General features: G+C 39.8%; 1 protein-coding gene across 11 annotated transcripts in view; it reads left to right on the top strand.

The window, feature by feature from the left end:
- The window catches only part of Hrb27C (Heterogeneous nuclear ribonucleoprotein at 27C), a 367,211-nt gene that overhangs the window by 325,734 nt on the left and 23,600 nt on the right, over window positions 1–17,877 (top strand). For 6 of the 11 annotated variants that reach the window (XR_008407579.2, XR_008407578.2, XM_053781454.2 and 3 more), the window contains one exon: window positions 11,299–11,360. The exons of the other annotated variants lie outside the window; for them this stretch is intronic. Coding sequence is in view for 4 of the 6 variants with exons in the window: in XM_053781449.2 (XP_053637424.1) it covers window positions 11,299–11,360 (62 nt within the window). In the remaining 2 variants the exon portion in view is untranslated. The remainder of the gene's footprint in view (window positions 1–11,298; window positions 11,361–17,877) is intronic. 11 annotated transcript variants of the gene reach the window in all.

Here is a 17,877-nt window from a genome sequence, read left to right as displayed (position 1 = left end):
TTATTATTAGCTTTCCAAAACACACACAATTTACTAACCGAACACACTGGGATTTTCAGAATCGTACACTAGTAACAGCTTCACTTCGAAATCCCCACTAGCATTAGCACAGAACATGAGCATCAGCCTGTCTTTCATAGGCTTGTGTCCTGGCAGTCCCTTTTCCTCCTGAGTAATGTAGGTCCTCTTTGGCACTTTCTTCCAAAAGAGGCCTGTTTCGTCACAGTTGAACACTTGTTCAGGTTTCAGTCCTTCAGCCTCTATGTACTCCTTGAATTCACTTACGAATTTTGTAGCTGCAATTTTATCCAAACTTGCAGCCTTGCCATGCCTTATCACACAGTGTATGCCACTACGGTTCTTAAATCTCTCAAAACAGCCTTTGCTGGCCTTAAATTCACAAATATCAGTACTCATTGCAGGCAATTTCTTTACGAGATTGTCATGCAACTGCCTAGCCTTTTCACAAATAAGCAGCTGCATAAGACTATCTCCTGCTAATTGTTTCTCGTTTATCCACACCAATAATAACTTCTCAACATCTTCGAGTACTGGTGATCTCATTTTTGTCAGCATATTTACCCCCTTTGCAACAACGGCTTCCTTGATTCCGTTTTTCTTGGCCACGATGGAAGCTATGGTTGTATGGGGTTTCTTATACATCCTGACCAGTTCAGCCACACGTACCCCACTTTCATGTTGTTCAATGATGTTTTTCTTGAATTCAATCGTATTTCTCACCTTTACCAAAGGCCTGGCACTAGGAGCTTTCTTTGGAGCCATGGTAGCTTATTTAGCAGTTGCAAGCACTGAAATGAATGGAATATTATCAATTATTTCATATGAACAAGTGAGGGGACTGTCACTGGTAAACAATGGCACATTGACTGGGATGGGAGGGCGAGGCGCCTTGGAGCCATGTGCACACGTCTGGGACGAACAACTTTGTGAGTCAAACGACGATTCATGAGCCAGTGTTTTGACGAAAATAACGTTACGATTTCCGAAAATAACGATTATCGAGGGTCCACTGTACTTTCAGTCCTGAAAGCAATCAAAATCGTCTCCAGTTCTGTAATATATCTTCCATTCTATCATATGAGACCAAGAAGCCTAAAATACAACCATAAAAATCATGCTAAATGCACCACAAAATTGAGGCTCATGGAGGATCAGGGCCTGATCAACCAGGCTGTTACTGCTGGCTGCACGCAATCCAACATACAAACCACAGCCCGGCTGGTCAGGTACTGACTTCAGGTATTTGTCCAGTGCCTGCTTGAAGACAGTCAGGGGTCTATTGGTAATCATCCTTATGTATGCTAGGAGGTAGTTGAACATTCTTGGACCCCTAAAACTTATTATGTTGTCTCTTAAAGTGCAGGTGGCACCCCTGCTTTTCATTGGGGGGATGTTGCATCGTCTACCAAGTCTTTTGCTGTCATTGAGAGAGATTTTCATGTACAAGTTTGGTACTAATCCCTCTAGGGTTTTCCAAGGGTGTATAATCATGTCTCTCTCCTGCCTGCATTCTAGGGAGTACAGGTTTAGGAACTTCAAGTGTTCCCAGTAATTGAGGTGTTTTATCTCAGTTATGCCTGCCATGAAAGTTCTCTGTATATTTTCTAGGTCATCAATTTCACCTGCCTTGAAAGGTGCTGTTAATGTGCAGCAATATTCCAGCCTAGATAGAACAAGCGACCTGAAGAGTATCATCATGAGCTTGGCATCCCTGGTTTTGAAGATTCTCATTATCCATCCTGTCATTTTTCTAGCAGATTCGATTGATGCAATATTATGGTCCTTGAAGGTGAGATCTTCTGACATGATCACTCCCAGGTCTTTGACATTAGTTTTTCCCTCTATTGTGTGGTTGGAATTTGTTTATCCTTCGATGAAATTTTAATTTCGTCATTTTACCATTATCACAGTACAGTGGACCCTCGCCTAACGCTATTAATCCGTTCCTGAGAGCTCAACGTTAGGCGAAATTATCGTTAGGCGAATTAATTTTTCCCCATAACAAATAATGGAAATCAAATTAATCCGTTCCTGACACCCAAAAGTATGAACAAAAAAAAAATTTTTTACCACATGAAATATTAATTTTAATACACACAAACTGAAGAAGACATGCACAGTTACATGACACTTACCTTTATTGAAGATCTGGTGATGATTGATGGGATGGGAGGAGGGGAGAGTGTTGATGGTGTTAGTGTTTAGAAGGGGAATCCCCTTCCATTAGGACTTGAGGTGGCAAGTCCTTTTCCGGGGTTACTTCCCTTCTTCTTTTAATGCCACTAGGAACAGCTTGAGAGTCACTGAACCTCTGTTGCACAACATATCTGTCCATAGAGGCCTGTACCTCCCTTTCCTTTATGACATTCCTAAAGTGTTTCACAACATTGTCAGTGTAATAGTCACCAGCATGGCTTGCAATAGCTGTGTGAGGGTGATTTTCATCAAAAAAGGTTTGCACTTTAAGCCACATTGCACACATTTCCTTAATCTTTGAAGTAGGCAACTTCCTCAATTTCTCTATCCCCTCCTCCAAAGCAGTTTCCTCAGGTGTGGCCTCTTGCTGTCGAAGATGATCTAGCAGCTCATCAGTGGTTGGTTCTTCATTGTCCTCCTCCACCAACTCTTCCATATCCTCCCCACTAACCTCCAACCCCAAGGACTTCCCCAATGCCACAGTGGATTCCTCAACTGGCATAGGATTCCCAGGGTTAGCCTCAAACCCTTCAAAATCCCTTTTGTCTACACATTCTGGCCACAGTTTCTTCCAAGCAGAGTTTAAGGTCCTCTTAGTCACTTCTTCCCAAGCCTTACCTATAATGTTTACACAATTGAGGATGCTAAGGTGATCTCTCCAAAACTCTCTTCGAGTCAGTTGAGTTTCTGAGGTCACTACAAAGCACCTTTCAGACATAGCTTTTGTGTACAGTTTCTTGAAGTTGGAAATGACCTGCTGGTCCATGGGCTGCAGGAGAGGAGTGGTATTAGGAGGCAAAAACTTGACCTTAATGAAGCTCATTTCCGCAGAAAGTCGCTCTGCCATGTCTGAAGGATGACCAGGAGCATTGTTTAATACCAGAAGGCACTTAAGGTCTAATTCTTTTCAATTAGGTAATTTTTCACAGTGGGGGCAAATGCATGGTGTAACCAGTCATAGAAAAAGTCCTAGTGACCCATGCCTTACTGTTTGCCCTCCACAGCACACACAAATTAGCCTTGAGGACATTGTTTTTCCTGAACACTCTGGGAGTTTCAGAGTGATACACCAATAAAGGCTTCACTTTGCAATCACCACTAGCATTGGCACACATCAACAGAGTAAGCCTGTCTTTCATAGGCTTATGTCCTGGGAGTGCCTTTTCCTCCTGAGTAATGTAGGTCCTGCTTGGCATTTTCTTCCAAAACTGGCCTGTTTCGTCACAATTAAACACTTGTTCAGGTTTCAGTCCTTCACTGTCTATGTACTCCTTGAATTCCTGCACATATTTTTCAGCCGCTTTGTGGTCCGAACTGGTAGCCTCACCATGCCTAATCACACTATGTATGCCACTACAATTCCTAAATCTCTCAAACCAACCTTTGCTGGCCTTAAATTCACTCACATCATCACTAGTTGCAGGCATTTTTCTAATTAAATCATCATGCAACTTCCTAGCCTTTTCACAAATGATCGCTTGAGAGATGCTATCTCCTACTATCTGTTTTTCGTTTATCCACACCAATAACAGTCTCTCAACATGTTCTGTCACTTGCGATCTCTGTTTCGAAAACAAAGTTGCACCATTGGCAAGAACAGCTTCCTTGATTGCCGTTTTCTTGGCCACAATAGTAGCGATGGTTGATTGGGGTTTTGTGTACAACCTGGCCAGCTCGGAGACACGCACTCCACTTTTATACTTAACAATGATCTCTTTCTTCATATCTATAATAATTCCCTCTCTTTTTGTTGTAGGGTTAGCACTAGAAGCTTTCTTGGGGCCCATGGTGACTTATTTTGCAGGTGCAATCACTATAAAGGCTGTGATAATATGAAATGTTCCGATTGTATGCTTGGAAGCGATCGTGGTGGCTGGCTTGTAAACACTGGCACCTACGGAACAAGTGAGGCAGGCTCAGGCCACACATGGACACGTCTCGAATGAATCGCATCGAGCGATTTTTTAGCGCTAGCCAAGTCAAAATTTTTGCGTTAAAATGTATCGCTAGGCGGATTTAACGTTATGCGATGCGTTCGTTAGGCGAAGGTCCACTGTAGTTGAAATTTCTCATCATTGAACTTCATATTGTTTTCTGCAGCCCATTTAAAGATTTGGTTGATGTCCACCTGGTGCCTTGCACTGTCTTCAATAGAGGACATTGTCATGCAGATTCAGGTGTCATCTGCAAAGGAAGACACGGCACTGTGGCTAATATCCCTGTCTATGTGAATATGAGCATGAGGTACAAGATGGGAGCGAGTGCTGTGCCTTGTGGAACAGAGCTTTTCACTGTAGCCGCCTCAGACTTTACTCTTTTGACTACTACTATTTGTGTTCTATTTGTCATGAAATTATAGATCCATCTACCAACTTTTCCTGTTATTCCTTTATCACGCATTTTGTGCGCTATCACACCATGGTCACACTTGTCGAAGGCTTTTGCAAAGTCTGTGTATATTACATCTGCATAGGGACTTGAGTAGCTCACTGATTTCCTTGCTGTCATCTGTGTAGCACTCGTTTTGTTTAAGTAGGGGCCCAATACTGGATGTTGTTCTCGACTTTGATTTGGCATAAGAAAAGAAATACTTGGGGTTTCTTTCGATTTCATATATGGCTTTTAGTTTCTTCCCGAGATTCTTGACTCCAGTAGGATTCCTTTAGCTCTAGTTCGATGTTTGCTATTTCTCTGTGTGAATAAAAATTCAAAATGGAAAGTAAGTGTAATATAGGAGGCACCTGGGGATGTAACTAATGAACAGAGGAAAAGTTTTAGTGCCAGGAATGTCTACATTGTTTATTCTGGACCCTGTTTCTAAACTGGCAGTTGTTTAATTTTTTGTAAAATTGGCCAAGTTACTGATTTCTGATCACTTTATTGGGTAGTTGAAATAGGTAAATGGGCAGTTTCTTGTCAGTAGATAGAAGGAATATTAGCAAAATAGGGCTTAAAGTGGGCAAAATCGCCAATGCGTAAATACCACTGAGGCTGCAAAGAGAGCATAATTCCGTGAATTTTCCATCAAATTTTGTACTTTTGGTTTCATTACCTTCGGAATAAAGATTATCCGTTGTTTCATAAGAAAAAAAACTTTTTTTTGGGGGGGGGGGATGATTCTTCGACCCTGAGAGCAATTCTCAGATTGGGTTCCAACCCTGTAAGGGTTAATGTGATTGGCTTTTTTTTTTTTTATGGCCAAGTTACCAACTTATGTGCACATTTTTAGGGTAGTTTTGATATTGAATGGAGGGTTTCTTGCACTCAAGTCAGTGGAACAGAAGGAATACTAGCAAAATAACCAGGAATTCTGTTGAATTTAGAAGTGGATTTGGCTTGACATAGGACTTGGTGGGCAAAATCACTGATGTGTAAATTGAATTGAGACTGCTCACTTTGCATCTGCACAATATAATTCCATAATTTTCCATGAAAATTTGCAGTTTTTGTTGTCATTATCTTCAGAAAAAGATTCTCTACCTTTCCAGAATTTTTTTTTAAATTGTGTTACTGTCAGCTCTTATTTTCAGGAGTCATGACAGTGAAAAGGTTAAAATATAATGAGTCTAATACAAAGTGGGGTCTGCCACGGTTGCTTTTTTTTCCAGTGACACAGGAGATTCTGATAAGAGGTTGTAAAGGTTGGTAGATGGATCTGAGGGAATGTATTAAATAAGGGAAATAAAAAGTGAATATAGGATAAAACAAAGTGATAAATTTTAGGCAGTGAGAGATGGATATCAGACTGGAGGGTAGTATTATGGAAGAGTAAATGTGTTTAGATATTTGGGGGTAGATGTCTCAGCAATTGTGAGTCTATGCAAGATGAGGTGAACCATAGAGTTGACGAGAGGAGAAAAGGTGAGTGGTGCATTGAGGCATCTGTGGAAACAGACTATTGTCAGTGACAAAAGAGGAAATGTTCCATAGTATAAAGGTACCAACACTTAAATGGGTGTTAAATGTATGTTTTAAGTGTTGCATTTGGGAGAAGGTTGAATGCAGTGCAAATGTCATGTATGAGGGCAATGTGTGGAGTGAATAGTATGCAGTGAAGTTGTAGCAAGGAGATTAGGAGAAGATGTAGAGTTACTAAAAATTTTATTCAAAGGGTGGAGGAAAATGGGGTTATGGCAGTGATTCTCAACCATTTTTCAGTGATGGCACCCTCAAGTCATATATTCCATGGCACCCCTAGTCAGTTTTCTGTTAGAACTTCTTTCCAAGAGTACTTAGTCTTAATAATAAAAACATACAAGTGCATAAAACACACACCTGAAATATAAAATATACAAGCCTGTTAGTGTAATACATAAGCACTATAGATTACAATAAAATATACAAAACAAACAAACTAACTTGTCTTCTGAAGTGTTTTTTTTTTGGGGGGGGGGCTTGGTACGATTGGCAGACACTTTTGATGTTAAGTGGAATATTGGACAGATGCTCCTTCATTTATTCGATGACCAATTGTAACCTGCCCCACTTGTTAGTTTTTATGTTTGTGAACACAAAAAAAAACCAACGTATACAGGTAAGATGTGGAAAATTGCATGAGAATTGCCAGTTTTTTTTTTTTTTTTTTTTCCACTGTAGGGGATATTCATCCTTAACCATTTCACTTGCCAGACCCATGAAATGAAACTTGCTGTCAGTGTCCAAAATTTAAAAAAAAAATCTTCTGAAATGATAGAGAATCTTTTTCTGAAGGTACTGTCACCAAAAGTACAAAATTCGATGGAAAACTTAGGGAATTATGCTGGCACAATTTATGCACCTGCAATTTTGCCCACTTTGAATTATATTTTAGGCCAATTCCATTGTTCCAGTCAATCAAATTTTTAGCTATTTCACTAATGTGCCTTCTCTTCTATGGATTGAGAACAAGAAATGGCCCATTCAATGGCCCCACTCTCTAGTGCTTCACTAATACAATTGTTTTCAGTTATACCCATTCTTCATTTATTTACACTTCCTACAATTAATATACTGTATTCACCACTCACTATAAGCTAAGAACAAAATTATTTTAAGGTAAGTAATTGTGTGTACTGTATATGCATTTCTTTAGGCTTAGCGCTATTGCCTACTTAATATATAATAGTGTAAACATGTAATTGGACTTTTATATGCATTTGAAAGTAATAAAAGGCTATATTTCAGCTACCCTATAAGTGATCAGAATTTGGTGATTTGGCCAATTTCACACAAAATTTTTAAAAATGCCAATTTAAAAATTATTTTTATTATTCATTAACACAGCCATTTCCCACCAAGGCAGGGTAGCTCAGAAAAGAAAAGCTTTCATCATTATTCACTCCATCACTCTTGCGAGAGGTGTGCTTACATTACAGTATAAAACTGCAACATAAACACCCCTCCTTCAGAATGCAGACACTGTACTTCCCATCTCCAGGACTCAAATCCGGCCTGCTGGTCTCCGTGAATCCCTTCATAAATGTTACCTTGCTCACAATCCAACAGCACATCAAGTCCTAAAAACCATTTGTCTCCATTCACTCCTATCAAATACACTCATGCATGCTTGCTGGAAGTCCAAGCCCCTTGCACACAAAACCTCCTTTACCCCCTCCCTCCAACCTTTTCTAGGCCTTCCCCCCACTACAGATTTATATACTCGAAGTCATTCTATTTTGTTCCGCCCTCTCTTCATGTCCGAACTACCCCAACAACCCCCTATTCAGCCCTCTGGATAATAGTTTTGGTAATTTCACACCTCCTAATTTCCAAACTACGAATTCTCTGCATTATATTCACACCACACATTGTCTTCAGACATGACATTTCCACTGCCTCCAGCCTTCTTGTTGCAACATTCACCACCCATGCTTCACACCCATATAAAAGTGTTGGTATAACTATACTCTCATACATTCCCCTTTTTGCCTCCATAGACAAAGTTCTTTGTCTCCACAGACTCCTAAGTGCACCACTCACCCTTTTCCCCTCATCAGTTCTATGATTCACCTCATCCTTCATAGACCCATCTGCTGATACATCCACTCCAAAATGTCTGAGTACATTTTCACCTCCATACTCTCTGCCTCCAAACTGATATCCAATCTTTCATCACCCAATCTTTTTGTTATCCTCATCACCTTACTCTTTCCCATATTCACTTTTAATTTTCTTCTTTTACATACCCTACCAAACTCAGCCACCAACCTCTGCAACTTCTCTTCAGAATCTCCCAAAAGCACAGTGTCATCAGCAAAGAGTAATGTGACAACTCCCACTTTGTTTTGGATTCTTTATCTTTTAACCCCCACACCTCTTGCCAGCACCCGTGCATTCAATTCTCTTACAACCTCATCTATAAATATATTGAACAACCACAGTGACATCACACATCCTTGTCTAAGGTCTATTTTTACTGGGAAATAATCTCCCACTTCCCTACATACTCTAACTTGAGCCTCACTATCCTCAAGAAAAAACTTCACTGCTTTCAGTAACCTACCTTCTATTCCATACACCTGCAACATCTGTCACATTACCCCCCTATCCACCCTGTCATATGCCTTTTCCAAATCCATAAATGCCACAAAGCCTCTTTACCCTTGTGTAAATACTGTTCGCCTATATGTTTCACTGTAAACACTTGATCTGCACACTCCTTACCTTTCCTAAAGCCGCCTTGTTCATCTACTATCCTACTCTCCATCTTACTCTTAATTTTTTCAGTAATAACTCTACCATGCACTTTACTAGGTATACCCAACAGACTTATTCCCCTATAATTTTTACTCTCTTTTGTCCCCTTTGCCTTTATACAAAGGTACTATGTACACACACTGCCAATCCCTAGGTACCTTACCCTCTTCCATACATGTATTAAGTAATAACACCAACCACTCCAAATTAATAAGCAATGTAGACATTCCAGTCACTAAAACATTTACTCTGTTAGTCATATCCCTGGCCCTTTTTATATTTTTTTCTGAAGGTAATAAAACAAAAAGTATGAAATTTGTTGGAAAATTGACGAAATTACGTTGTCGCGAATTGTGCTGCGTCATTAACTGTACATGAATACAAACTCAAAAGGTACACTATTGTATACAAATCTATGTACTGTATGTTTCACTGTGCATTGGCTAGTGTATAATCTTGTGCCTTGATTATCTTCTTTGTGTAATGAAAAACAAGTTGAGCAGTGGTGAAAGTCAGCTGATTTTCATTAGAGGTTTTCTATCATGATAGTTCATACAGGGAGTTTACTCAGAGCTTTCACATATTGTAGGAGCTTCGCTCTGTTTCCAACTTTATTAGTATGGACAGCTTTCTGGAACTAGTGATGGGTTTGTTTAGTGTCAGCCATTTGTTCTCAGAACAGACAGCAGTATTGTGGGCCACTGCCTGATCACTGGAGCAGTTGATCTTCAATTTGGGATGCTTGAGATGTGGTTGCTTTCACCAGCCTGTCCTCCTGGAACTTTTGACTGCAATTTTTATGCAATTTGCTTTGCTTTTCTAATAGTTTGTCAGCAGGCAAAGTGTCTTGAAGTTAAACTGGCAACTTGTTGCCACCAGCAGCTTGGAATGTCTGGTGGGCATCAACAGATGAAGCTATGCTTGCCGTTTGTTTCCCTTATTCTTGCTGAGAGCTGGGCACCTCCACTTCTGTTTGTTTGTAATTTCCTCGGCAGATGGAGCATCAGGACCTGGGAAAGTCACTTGAAAAAGTAAAGGGCAACAATAAAATAAAAAGACATGGATACAATAAACGTTGTATAACATTTAACTAGAAGTGTTTCCCATCCTTCTTCAAAGGCAAATAATATTGAAGCTCCATTGGGGGCTTATTTCCAAAGGATGAATAAAAACTTTTGATATTTTTATATAGTATTTATTCACAAGCAGTCAAATGAACAGTCAGTTATTAAATCTCCAAAAGTGGGGGAAAAGTGGTAAAGTTTAAAATGGCCAGACTACACCAGAAATTGGTAGAAATAGTATTCATTTCTTACTCAGACCACTTATCCTTAAAATGTTTTTATTATGTATATTGACCAAGGAAGATAGGACCATTTTTTTGTGTGTGTGTGTGTGTGTGTGTGTGTGTGTGTGTGTGTGTGTGTGTGTGTGTGTGTGTGTGTGTGTGTGTGTGTGTGTGTGTGAACCCCCCAGGGGGAGATGGGCCTCCCAAAAAGGTTCCCATGGAGCCTCACTTCTGCAGAGTTATAAGGAACAACAGAACCCCCCTTGGTTATTTTTTTACTGAGGGGGTGAAGCATGTCTAGGAATGTCTCTCTCTCCTACTGAAAAGGAAACCAGGTGGGTATGATTTTGCTTACTAGGACAGTCCTCTCTGGGCCATGATTTGATTATTTTGCAACATGTGTATATATATATCTGGCTAGCAACTGTTGCTCACTTCCAGTGTCATCTTACCATTAACAGTGTTGAATGGAAAGAAGTCTGTTGACTCTTAATGTGTGAGCCGCTAAGGAAATTATACTGCAGTGTTACCTATATTATTTGGGACAATTTATCCAGTTAAATTATTTGATAGTAACCTGGCATATACATACTGGAATATACAGGCAAACCCCGCTTATGCAACAGGTTAGGTTCCGGGCTACCGCTGTAATGTAAATCATAGCCCTTTTTTTCGCTTTCAAATGCATATATAAGCCTGATAACATGTTTACACTATCCTATATTAAGTGAGCAATAGAACTAGGCCTAAAAAATGCATATACAGTACACATACCTTAAAATATTTTCGTACTTAGCTTATAATGAGTAGTGACTATATTGTAAGTAGTCTGAATAAATGACGAATGCATATAATTGAAAACTGCTGTGTTGGCGAACCACTGTAAAGCGAGGCCCTCCTTTATACGTTTTGTTATTTTACAGTAATGAGTACATTTTTTTTCATGAGATCCTGTTTGTTTTGCACAGAAATAAGACAAACTCTAAAGTCCTCCTCCAAATTGTTTGTAAAGTTTTCAAGGGAGGTATCACTAGGTATATGGGTAGGATTTGTTTATGTTCTTGTCAAGTCACCCAAGGTGTTCAGCATGGCTGACTTCAGTTTCTGTCTCCCCACAGACTTGGCACTTTTCTTTGGGAGCAACTGACTCTCTACAATGCTTACAACCAGCTGTTTTCAGGTCGGTGCATTTGCAGTTCTTGCATTCACCAAGGAAATTGTTAGGTTGGGGTGGGTTATACAGTGAGAGTGCCATGTGTATAGGTGACAATTGTGTTTTACTCCTAGTTACCTCCACCTTTCCCTTGAAAGTGATTTAGAGATGTATGTTGAACATGCATTCATTGGGTCTACTTGTCCCAGCCAGGACAACATTAAGAAGTAAAATTTATTTGAAAATATAATTTTACCCTATATTGTTGTAAACTTGAGTGCTTCTGCTGAAACATTTCTATGCTATGTATTCCTGCCACACTCGCACATTGTTAACCATTAACTTGAAGATTGAGACAGTTACGCAACACATGGGCATCTTCATTGAGGAAACTTTTTGCCACACAGTGGCTTCATCAGTCCAATACAAAGCAGAAAGGTGTAAGGAGAGGAGTAGTTTGAGGTAATCAGTCCCTCAGCCTGGAGTTGATGTGTTCAGTCTCAGTCTTGTAGAATGTACAGCATAGGGCCATAGACGTGGCTTATATATTGTAGTCAGGTAAGGTGAAGCAGGAGGTGGGGTCATAGTGGAACTATCCGCTAGTCTAAGTAGGTCTTCATCCAAAGGTTGGACAAGTTGAAGAATTCTTTGTATCAAGATCCCATGATGCTGCAGTGTCTGACAGATGTGATAGTTAAAAAAAAAAAATATTCATCACATCTGTCAGACACTGCAGCATCATGGGATCTTGATACAAAGAATTCTTCAACTTGTCCAACCTTTGGGCAAGGGCCTGTTTAGACTAGTGGATGGTTCCACTATGACGCCGCCACCTCCTGCTTCGCCTTGACTGACTACAAGTATATAAGCCACGTCTACAGCCCTATGCTGTACATTCTACAAGACTGATGGACTGAACACATCGACTCCAGGCTGAGGGACTGATTACCTCAAACTCCTCCTCTCCTTACACCTTTCTGCTTTGTATTGGACTTATGAAGCCACTGTGTGGCAAAATGTTTCCTCAATAAAGATTCCCATATGTTGCATAAGTCTCTCAATCTTCAATGTGTTGGTTTTTTAAACCATTTATCACGACCATTAACTTTATGGCCTCATTAAGTTCTGTAAATCAGCTGCAAAAACTAAAGTTGTTATTCCTTCCCATCTCTCTCTCCCAATTAGAATGTTTTAAATCAGGTTATTTGAATTGATGTTTTTGATGGCAATATATGAGATTCACCATGTGGTCTCAGCCATTCACAACTTTTTTAATGGCTCTTTTATTTTTGTCTCTTCAAATTTTACATTGCTAATTTTAGAATGGTTGCAAGTTTCAATTTATATAAGTTCTTCAAGGAGACTCAGTCAGTAGGTTTTAAATTTGTCAAGTTATCCATAGACTGTTTAAGTAGACATACAGTAACAGCTAGATGATAATCTTATCAACTCTGCTGCAGACAGTAGTAGTCTTAAAAAAAAAAGTCATCAGCTGTCTTCTACCAAGGTAGGGTGACTCCACCCTCCATAAAACATTCACAATCATTTATTCGTTGTCCTAACAAATTTGTGGACTTCATAATTTAAGTGATGCTCCAGACTGTAAAATCCTCACCTTTCTCAAGGGTGTAAGCACTGTATGTCCCACTTCCAGAACACAAGTTTAGCTAACCAATTTCTCTGAGTCCTTTTGTAAATAATACTTGGTTCACACTCCAGAAACACATTGAATCCCTAAAATCACTGTCTCCAATCACCCTGCTCTAACACTGGCACAAGCCTGCTGGATGCTGAAGCCCCTATCACTTACTGGAAACCCTCTAACCCTTCTTGGGATGACCCATACCCTTCTTTTCCTTGGTTATCCTATTCCATCCTTTCCTATGCCCATGCCTCACATCCAAATAGTTCACTTTAGTTTTTGATAGATTTTTCTACCTACATCTAAAAACATTCATTTCCTACATACTGCTTTGTTCCAATTTTTCATGGCCTAAATGTTTTGTTACTTGTCACCTTGCTCACTTATAATGTTCGCTTTTAATTCCTTTTTATACATCCCACCAAATGTGTTCATCAGCCTTTGCTGCTTCACTTCAGAATAACCCAAACAAACTGTCATCCACAGAGCAACTGAGAATTTGAATTTTGCATCGGTCAGCTCTCTTATGAAGCTCTTCTATATAGACCCCCTTTTGTATGTGTATGTATGTGCATGCGTGTGTGTGACGACAGAGAGAGAGAGAGAGTGATGGGGAATTTATGACTCTTCATATGTAAGAATATTCTACAGGTTCTAGTACCCCCTTCCCCATCCATCTCAAACATTTGTGTGACTTAGGGATCAATTTGATTTATTCCTTTGCTGCCAAGTGAGGGCATGAATGGGGATATGGCTTTTTTCCACCATGGTAGTGTGTCATGTACTGTGTGTACACTTACCTAGCATTTACCCCTTGTAACATTAGAAATAAGACTCATTTGTCACTAAAGTTTCACAACTCTGATGAGTTTTAACCCTTTCAGGGTCTAGACTCCCAATCTGAAACTTGTCCACAGGGTCATAGAATTTAAAAAAAAAAAAAATATTTTTCTTATGAAATGGTAGAGAATCTTTTTCTGAATGTAAGAAAACAAAAAGTACGAAATTTGATGGAAAATTGACAAAATTAAGTTATCACAAATTTGGCTGTCAGCAATATTCGCTTCGGTGATTTTGGCCGCTTTGAGTCCTATTTAGGCCAGTTATAATTGTTCCAGTCAACCAAATTCATGGCTATTTCACTAGTGAGCACAAGAAACTGCCCAATCAACTATTTCAGCTACCCAGTAAAGTGATCAGAAAATGGTAATTTGGCCAGTTTCACACACATTTCAAAATGGGGTTCAGAATAAACAATGCAGGCATTCCTGGCACTAAAATAACATTTCCTCAGTTTATGTTACGTTCCCTGGCTTTACACATGAATTCCATTTTGAATCTTTATTTACACAAAAAAAAAATTACTGCTATACATTATTGTAATAATTGTATAAATAATGTAAGTGCATTTATGAATGCATATTAGACTGACCAGTGGATGTGTATTGGACGAATTACGTGATTTGTTTACTCTGGAATATCAGCAAAAATTGAATATTTCCGTTACTTCGAGGTCAGTTTCAAGCCATTTTCATTCCTGAAACTAATCAAAATCATCTCTATTTCACAAGAAATCATTAACTGAGGGGCTTGTTTACCAGTTATCCATGTATAATGTATGCCCATTTAGTGTTCTTGCCACATCATCTGAGATTCCCAATAACTTCCTGATATCTTTAAGTGTTTTGCTTTTTGTGTACACAATACCATGTTACATGGTTTCATAATCTTACAACACACAATGCTCGATACCAAAGCATTTCCTCCTGTTTGATATACAGTGGACCCCCGCCTTACAATATTAATCCGTTCCTGAGAGCTCATCGTAAGCCGAAATTATCATAAGGCAAATTAATTTTCCCCATAAGAAATAATGGAAATCAAATTAATCCGTGGAAGACACCCCAAAGTATGAAAAAAGTTTTTTTTTTTTACCACATGAAATATTGATTTTAATACACACAAACTGAAGAAGACATGCACAATTACTACTCTACTAAGAATAGAATACAGGACACTTACATTTATTGAAGATCTGATGATTGATGGGATGGGAGGAGGGGAGAGTGTGGAAGTTATTGTTTAGAAGGGGAATCCCCTTCCATTAGGACCTGAGGTAGCAAGTCCTTTTCCGGGGTTACTTCCCTTCTTTTAATGCCACTAGGACCAACTTGAGAGTCACTGGACCTCTGTTGCACAACAAATCTGTCCATAGAGCTCTGTACCTCCCGTTCCTTTAAGACTTGCCTAAAATGGGCCACAACATTGTCATTGTAATAGTCAACAGCACGGCTTGCAATAGCTGTGTTAGGGTGCTTTTCATCCATAAAGGTTTGCAGTTCAACCCACTTTGCACACATTTCCTTAATCTTGAAGTAGGCGCAATGGATTCCACAACTGGCATAGGCTTCTCAGAGTTAGCCCCAAAACCCTTCAAAATCTTTCTTAATTTCCATACTAATTCTCACCCTTTTTACCACAGGGTTGGCACTAGAAGCTTTCTTGGGGCCCATGGTGACTTACTTTGCAGTTACAAGCACAAAAAACACTGGGATAAGGTGAAATGCACCGAATGTATGCGTGGATGCGACCGCACTGGTTGGCTTGTAAACACTGGCGCTGAGGCCACACATGGGACGCGTCCCAGACGAATCGCGTGAGGCAAGGCAAAATTTTTGCGTTCAAATGTATCATATGGTGGATTTAACGTAACGCGATGCCATCGTAAGGCTGGGGTCCACTGTATACTGCTTGAATGACAGTCTACCTTTGAAAAGAATCAGACTCGTTAATGACAAGGTTCTTGGTTCTTGAAGATATAAAATTACACACTGAATCTCTCTTTCAGATACATAAAAGTTACACACATTCTTTTAATACTTATGGAAAACTTGCTTAATTCTAGTGCCAGCAATATTGTCGGGTACACATACACATTCACGCCTCCCTTCTCGGAGTTCATAGGTTCTAACCTAAGCGTTGAAACAAATATATGCATTGGAACCTCAAATTTCAAACTTAATCCGTTCCAGGAGCTAGTTCTAAATTTGAAAAGTTTGTAAAGCAAAGCAATATTTCCCATAGGAAATACAGTGGACCCCCGCATAGCGATATTAATCCGTGCAAGAGAGCTCATTGTTATGCGAAATTATCGTTATGCAAATGAATTTTCCCCATAAGAAATAATGGAAATCAAATTAATCCATGCAAGACACCCCAAAGTATGAAAAAAAAACATTTTTACCACATGGAATATTAATTTTAATACACACAAACTGAAAAAGGCATGCACAATTACATGACACTTACCTTCATTGAAGATCTGGTGATGATTGATGGGATGGGAGGAGGAGAGAGAGAGTCTTAGTGTTTAGAAGGGGAATCCCCTTCTATTAAGACTTGAGGTGTCAAGTCCTTTTCTGGGGTTACTTCCCTTCTTCTTTTAATGCCACTAGGACCAGCTTCAGAGTCACTGGAGTTCTGTCGCACAACATATCTGTCCATAGTGGCCTGTACCTCTCGTTCCTTTATGACTTCCCTAAAGTGTTTCACAACATTGTCAGTGTAATAGTCACCAGCACGGCTTGCAATAGCTGTGTGAGGGTGATTTTCATCCATAAAGGTTTGCACTTTCAGCCACATTGCACAGATTTCCTTAATCTTTGTAGTAGGTAATTTCTTCAATTTCTCTCTCCCCTCTTTCGAACCAGTTTCCTCAGGTCTAGCCTCTTGCTGTTGAAGTTGATCTATCAGCTCATCAGTGGTTAGTTCTTCATTGTCCTCCTCCACCAACTCTTCCACATCATCCCCACTAACCTCCAACCCCAAGGACTTTCCCAATGCCATAATGGATTCCTCAACTGGCATAGGATTCTCAGGGTTAGCCTCAAACCCTTCAAAATCCCTTTTGTCTACACATTCTGGCCACAGTTTCTTCCAAGCAGAGTTCAAGGTCCTCTTAGTCACTCCCTCCCAAGCCTTACCTATAAGGTTTACACAATTGAGGATATTAAAGTGATCTCTCCAAAAGTCTCTTAGAGTCAGTTGAGTTTCTGAGGTCACTACAAAGCACCTTTCAAACAGAGCTTTTGTGTACAGTTTTTTGAAGTTTGCAATAACCTGCTGGTCCATGGGCTGCAGGAGAGGAGTGGTATTAGGAGGCAAAAACTTCACCTTAATGAATTTCATGTCCCCATAAAGTCGCTCTGCCACGTCTGTAGGATGACCAGGGGCATTGTCTAACACCAGGAGGCACTTAAGTTCTAATTTCTTTTCAGTTAGGTAATCTTTCACATTGGGGGCAAATGCATGGTGTAACCAGTCATAGAAAAAGTCCCTAGTGACCCATGCCTTACTGTTTGCCCTCCACAGCACATACAAATTAGCCTTGAGGACATTCTTTTGCCTGAACGGTCTGGGAGTTTCAGAGTGATACACTAATAAAGGCTTCACTTTGCAATCACCAGTAGCATTGGAACACATCAACAGAGTAAGCCTGTCTTTCATAGGCTTATGTCCTGGGAGTGCCTTTTCCTCCTGAGTGATGTATGTCCTGCTTGGCATTTTCTTCCAAAACAGGCCTGCTTCATCACAATTAAACACTTGTTCAGGTTTCAGTCCTTCACTGTCTATGTACTCCTTGAATTCCTGCACATATTTTTCAGCTGCTTTGTGGTCCGAACTGGCAGCCTCACCATGCCTTATCACACTATGTATGCCACTACGCCTCTTAAATCTCTCAAACCAACCTTAGCTGGCCTTAAATTCACTCACATCATCACTAGTTGCAGGCATTTATCTAATTAAATCATCATGCAACTTCCTTGCCTTTTCACTTATGATCACTTGAGAGATGCTATCTCCTGCTATCTGTTTTTCATTTATCCACACCAATAAGAGTCT

This window comes from Cherax quadricarinatus, chromosome 53 (assembly GCF_038502225.1).
Source record: "Cherax quadricarinatus isolate ZL_2023a chromosome 53, ASM3850222v1, whole genome shotgun sequence".
Taxonomy (NCBI): domain Eukaryota; kingdom Metazoa; phylum Arthropoda; class Malacostraca; order Decapoda; family Parastacidae; genus Cherax; species Cherax quadricarinatus.
This window is presented reverse-complemented; position numbering and strand designations above follow the sequence as displayed.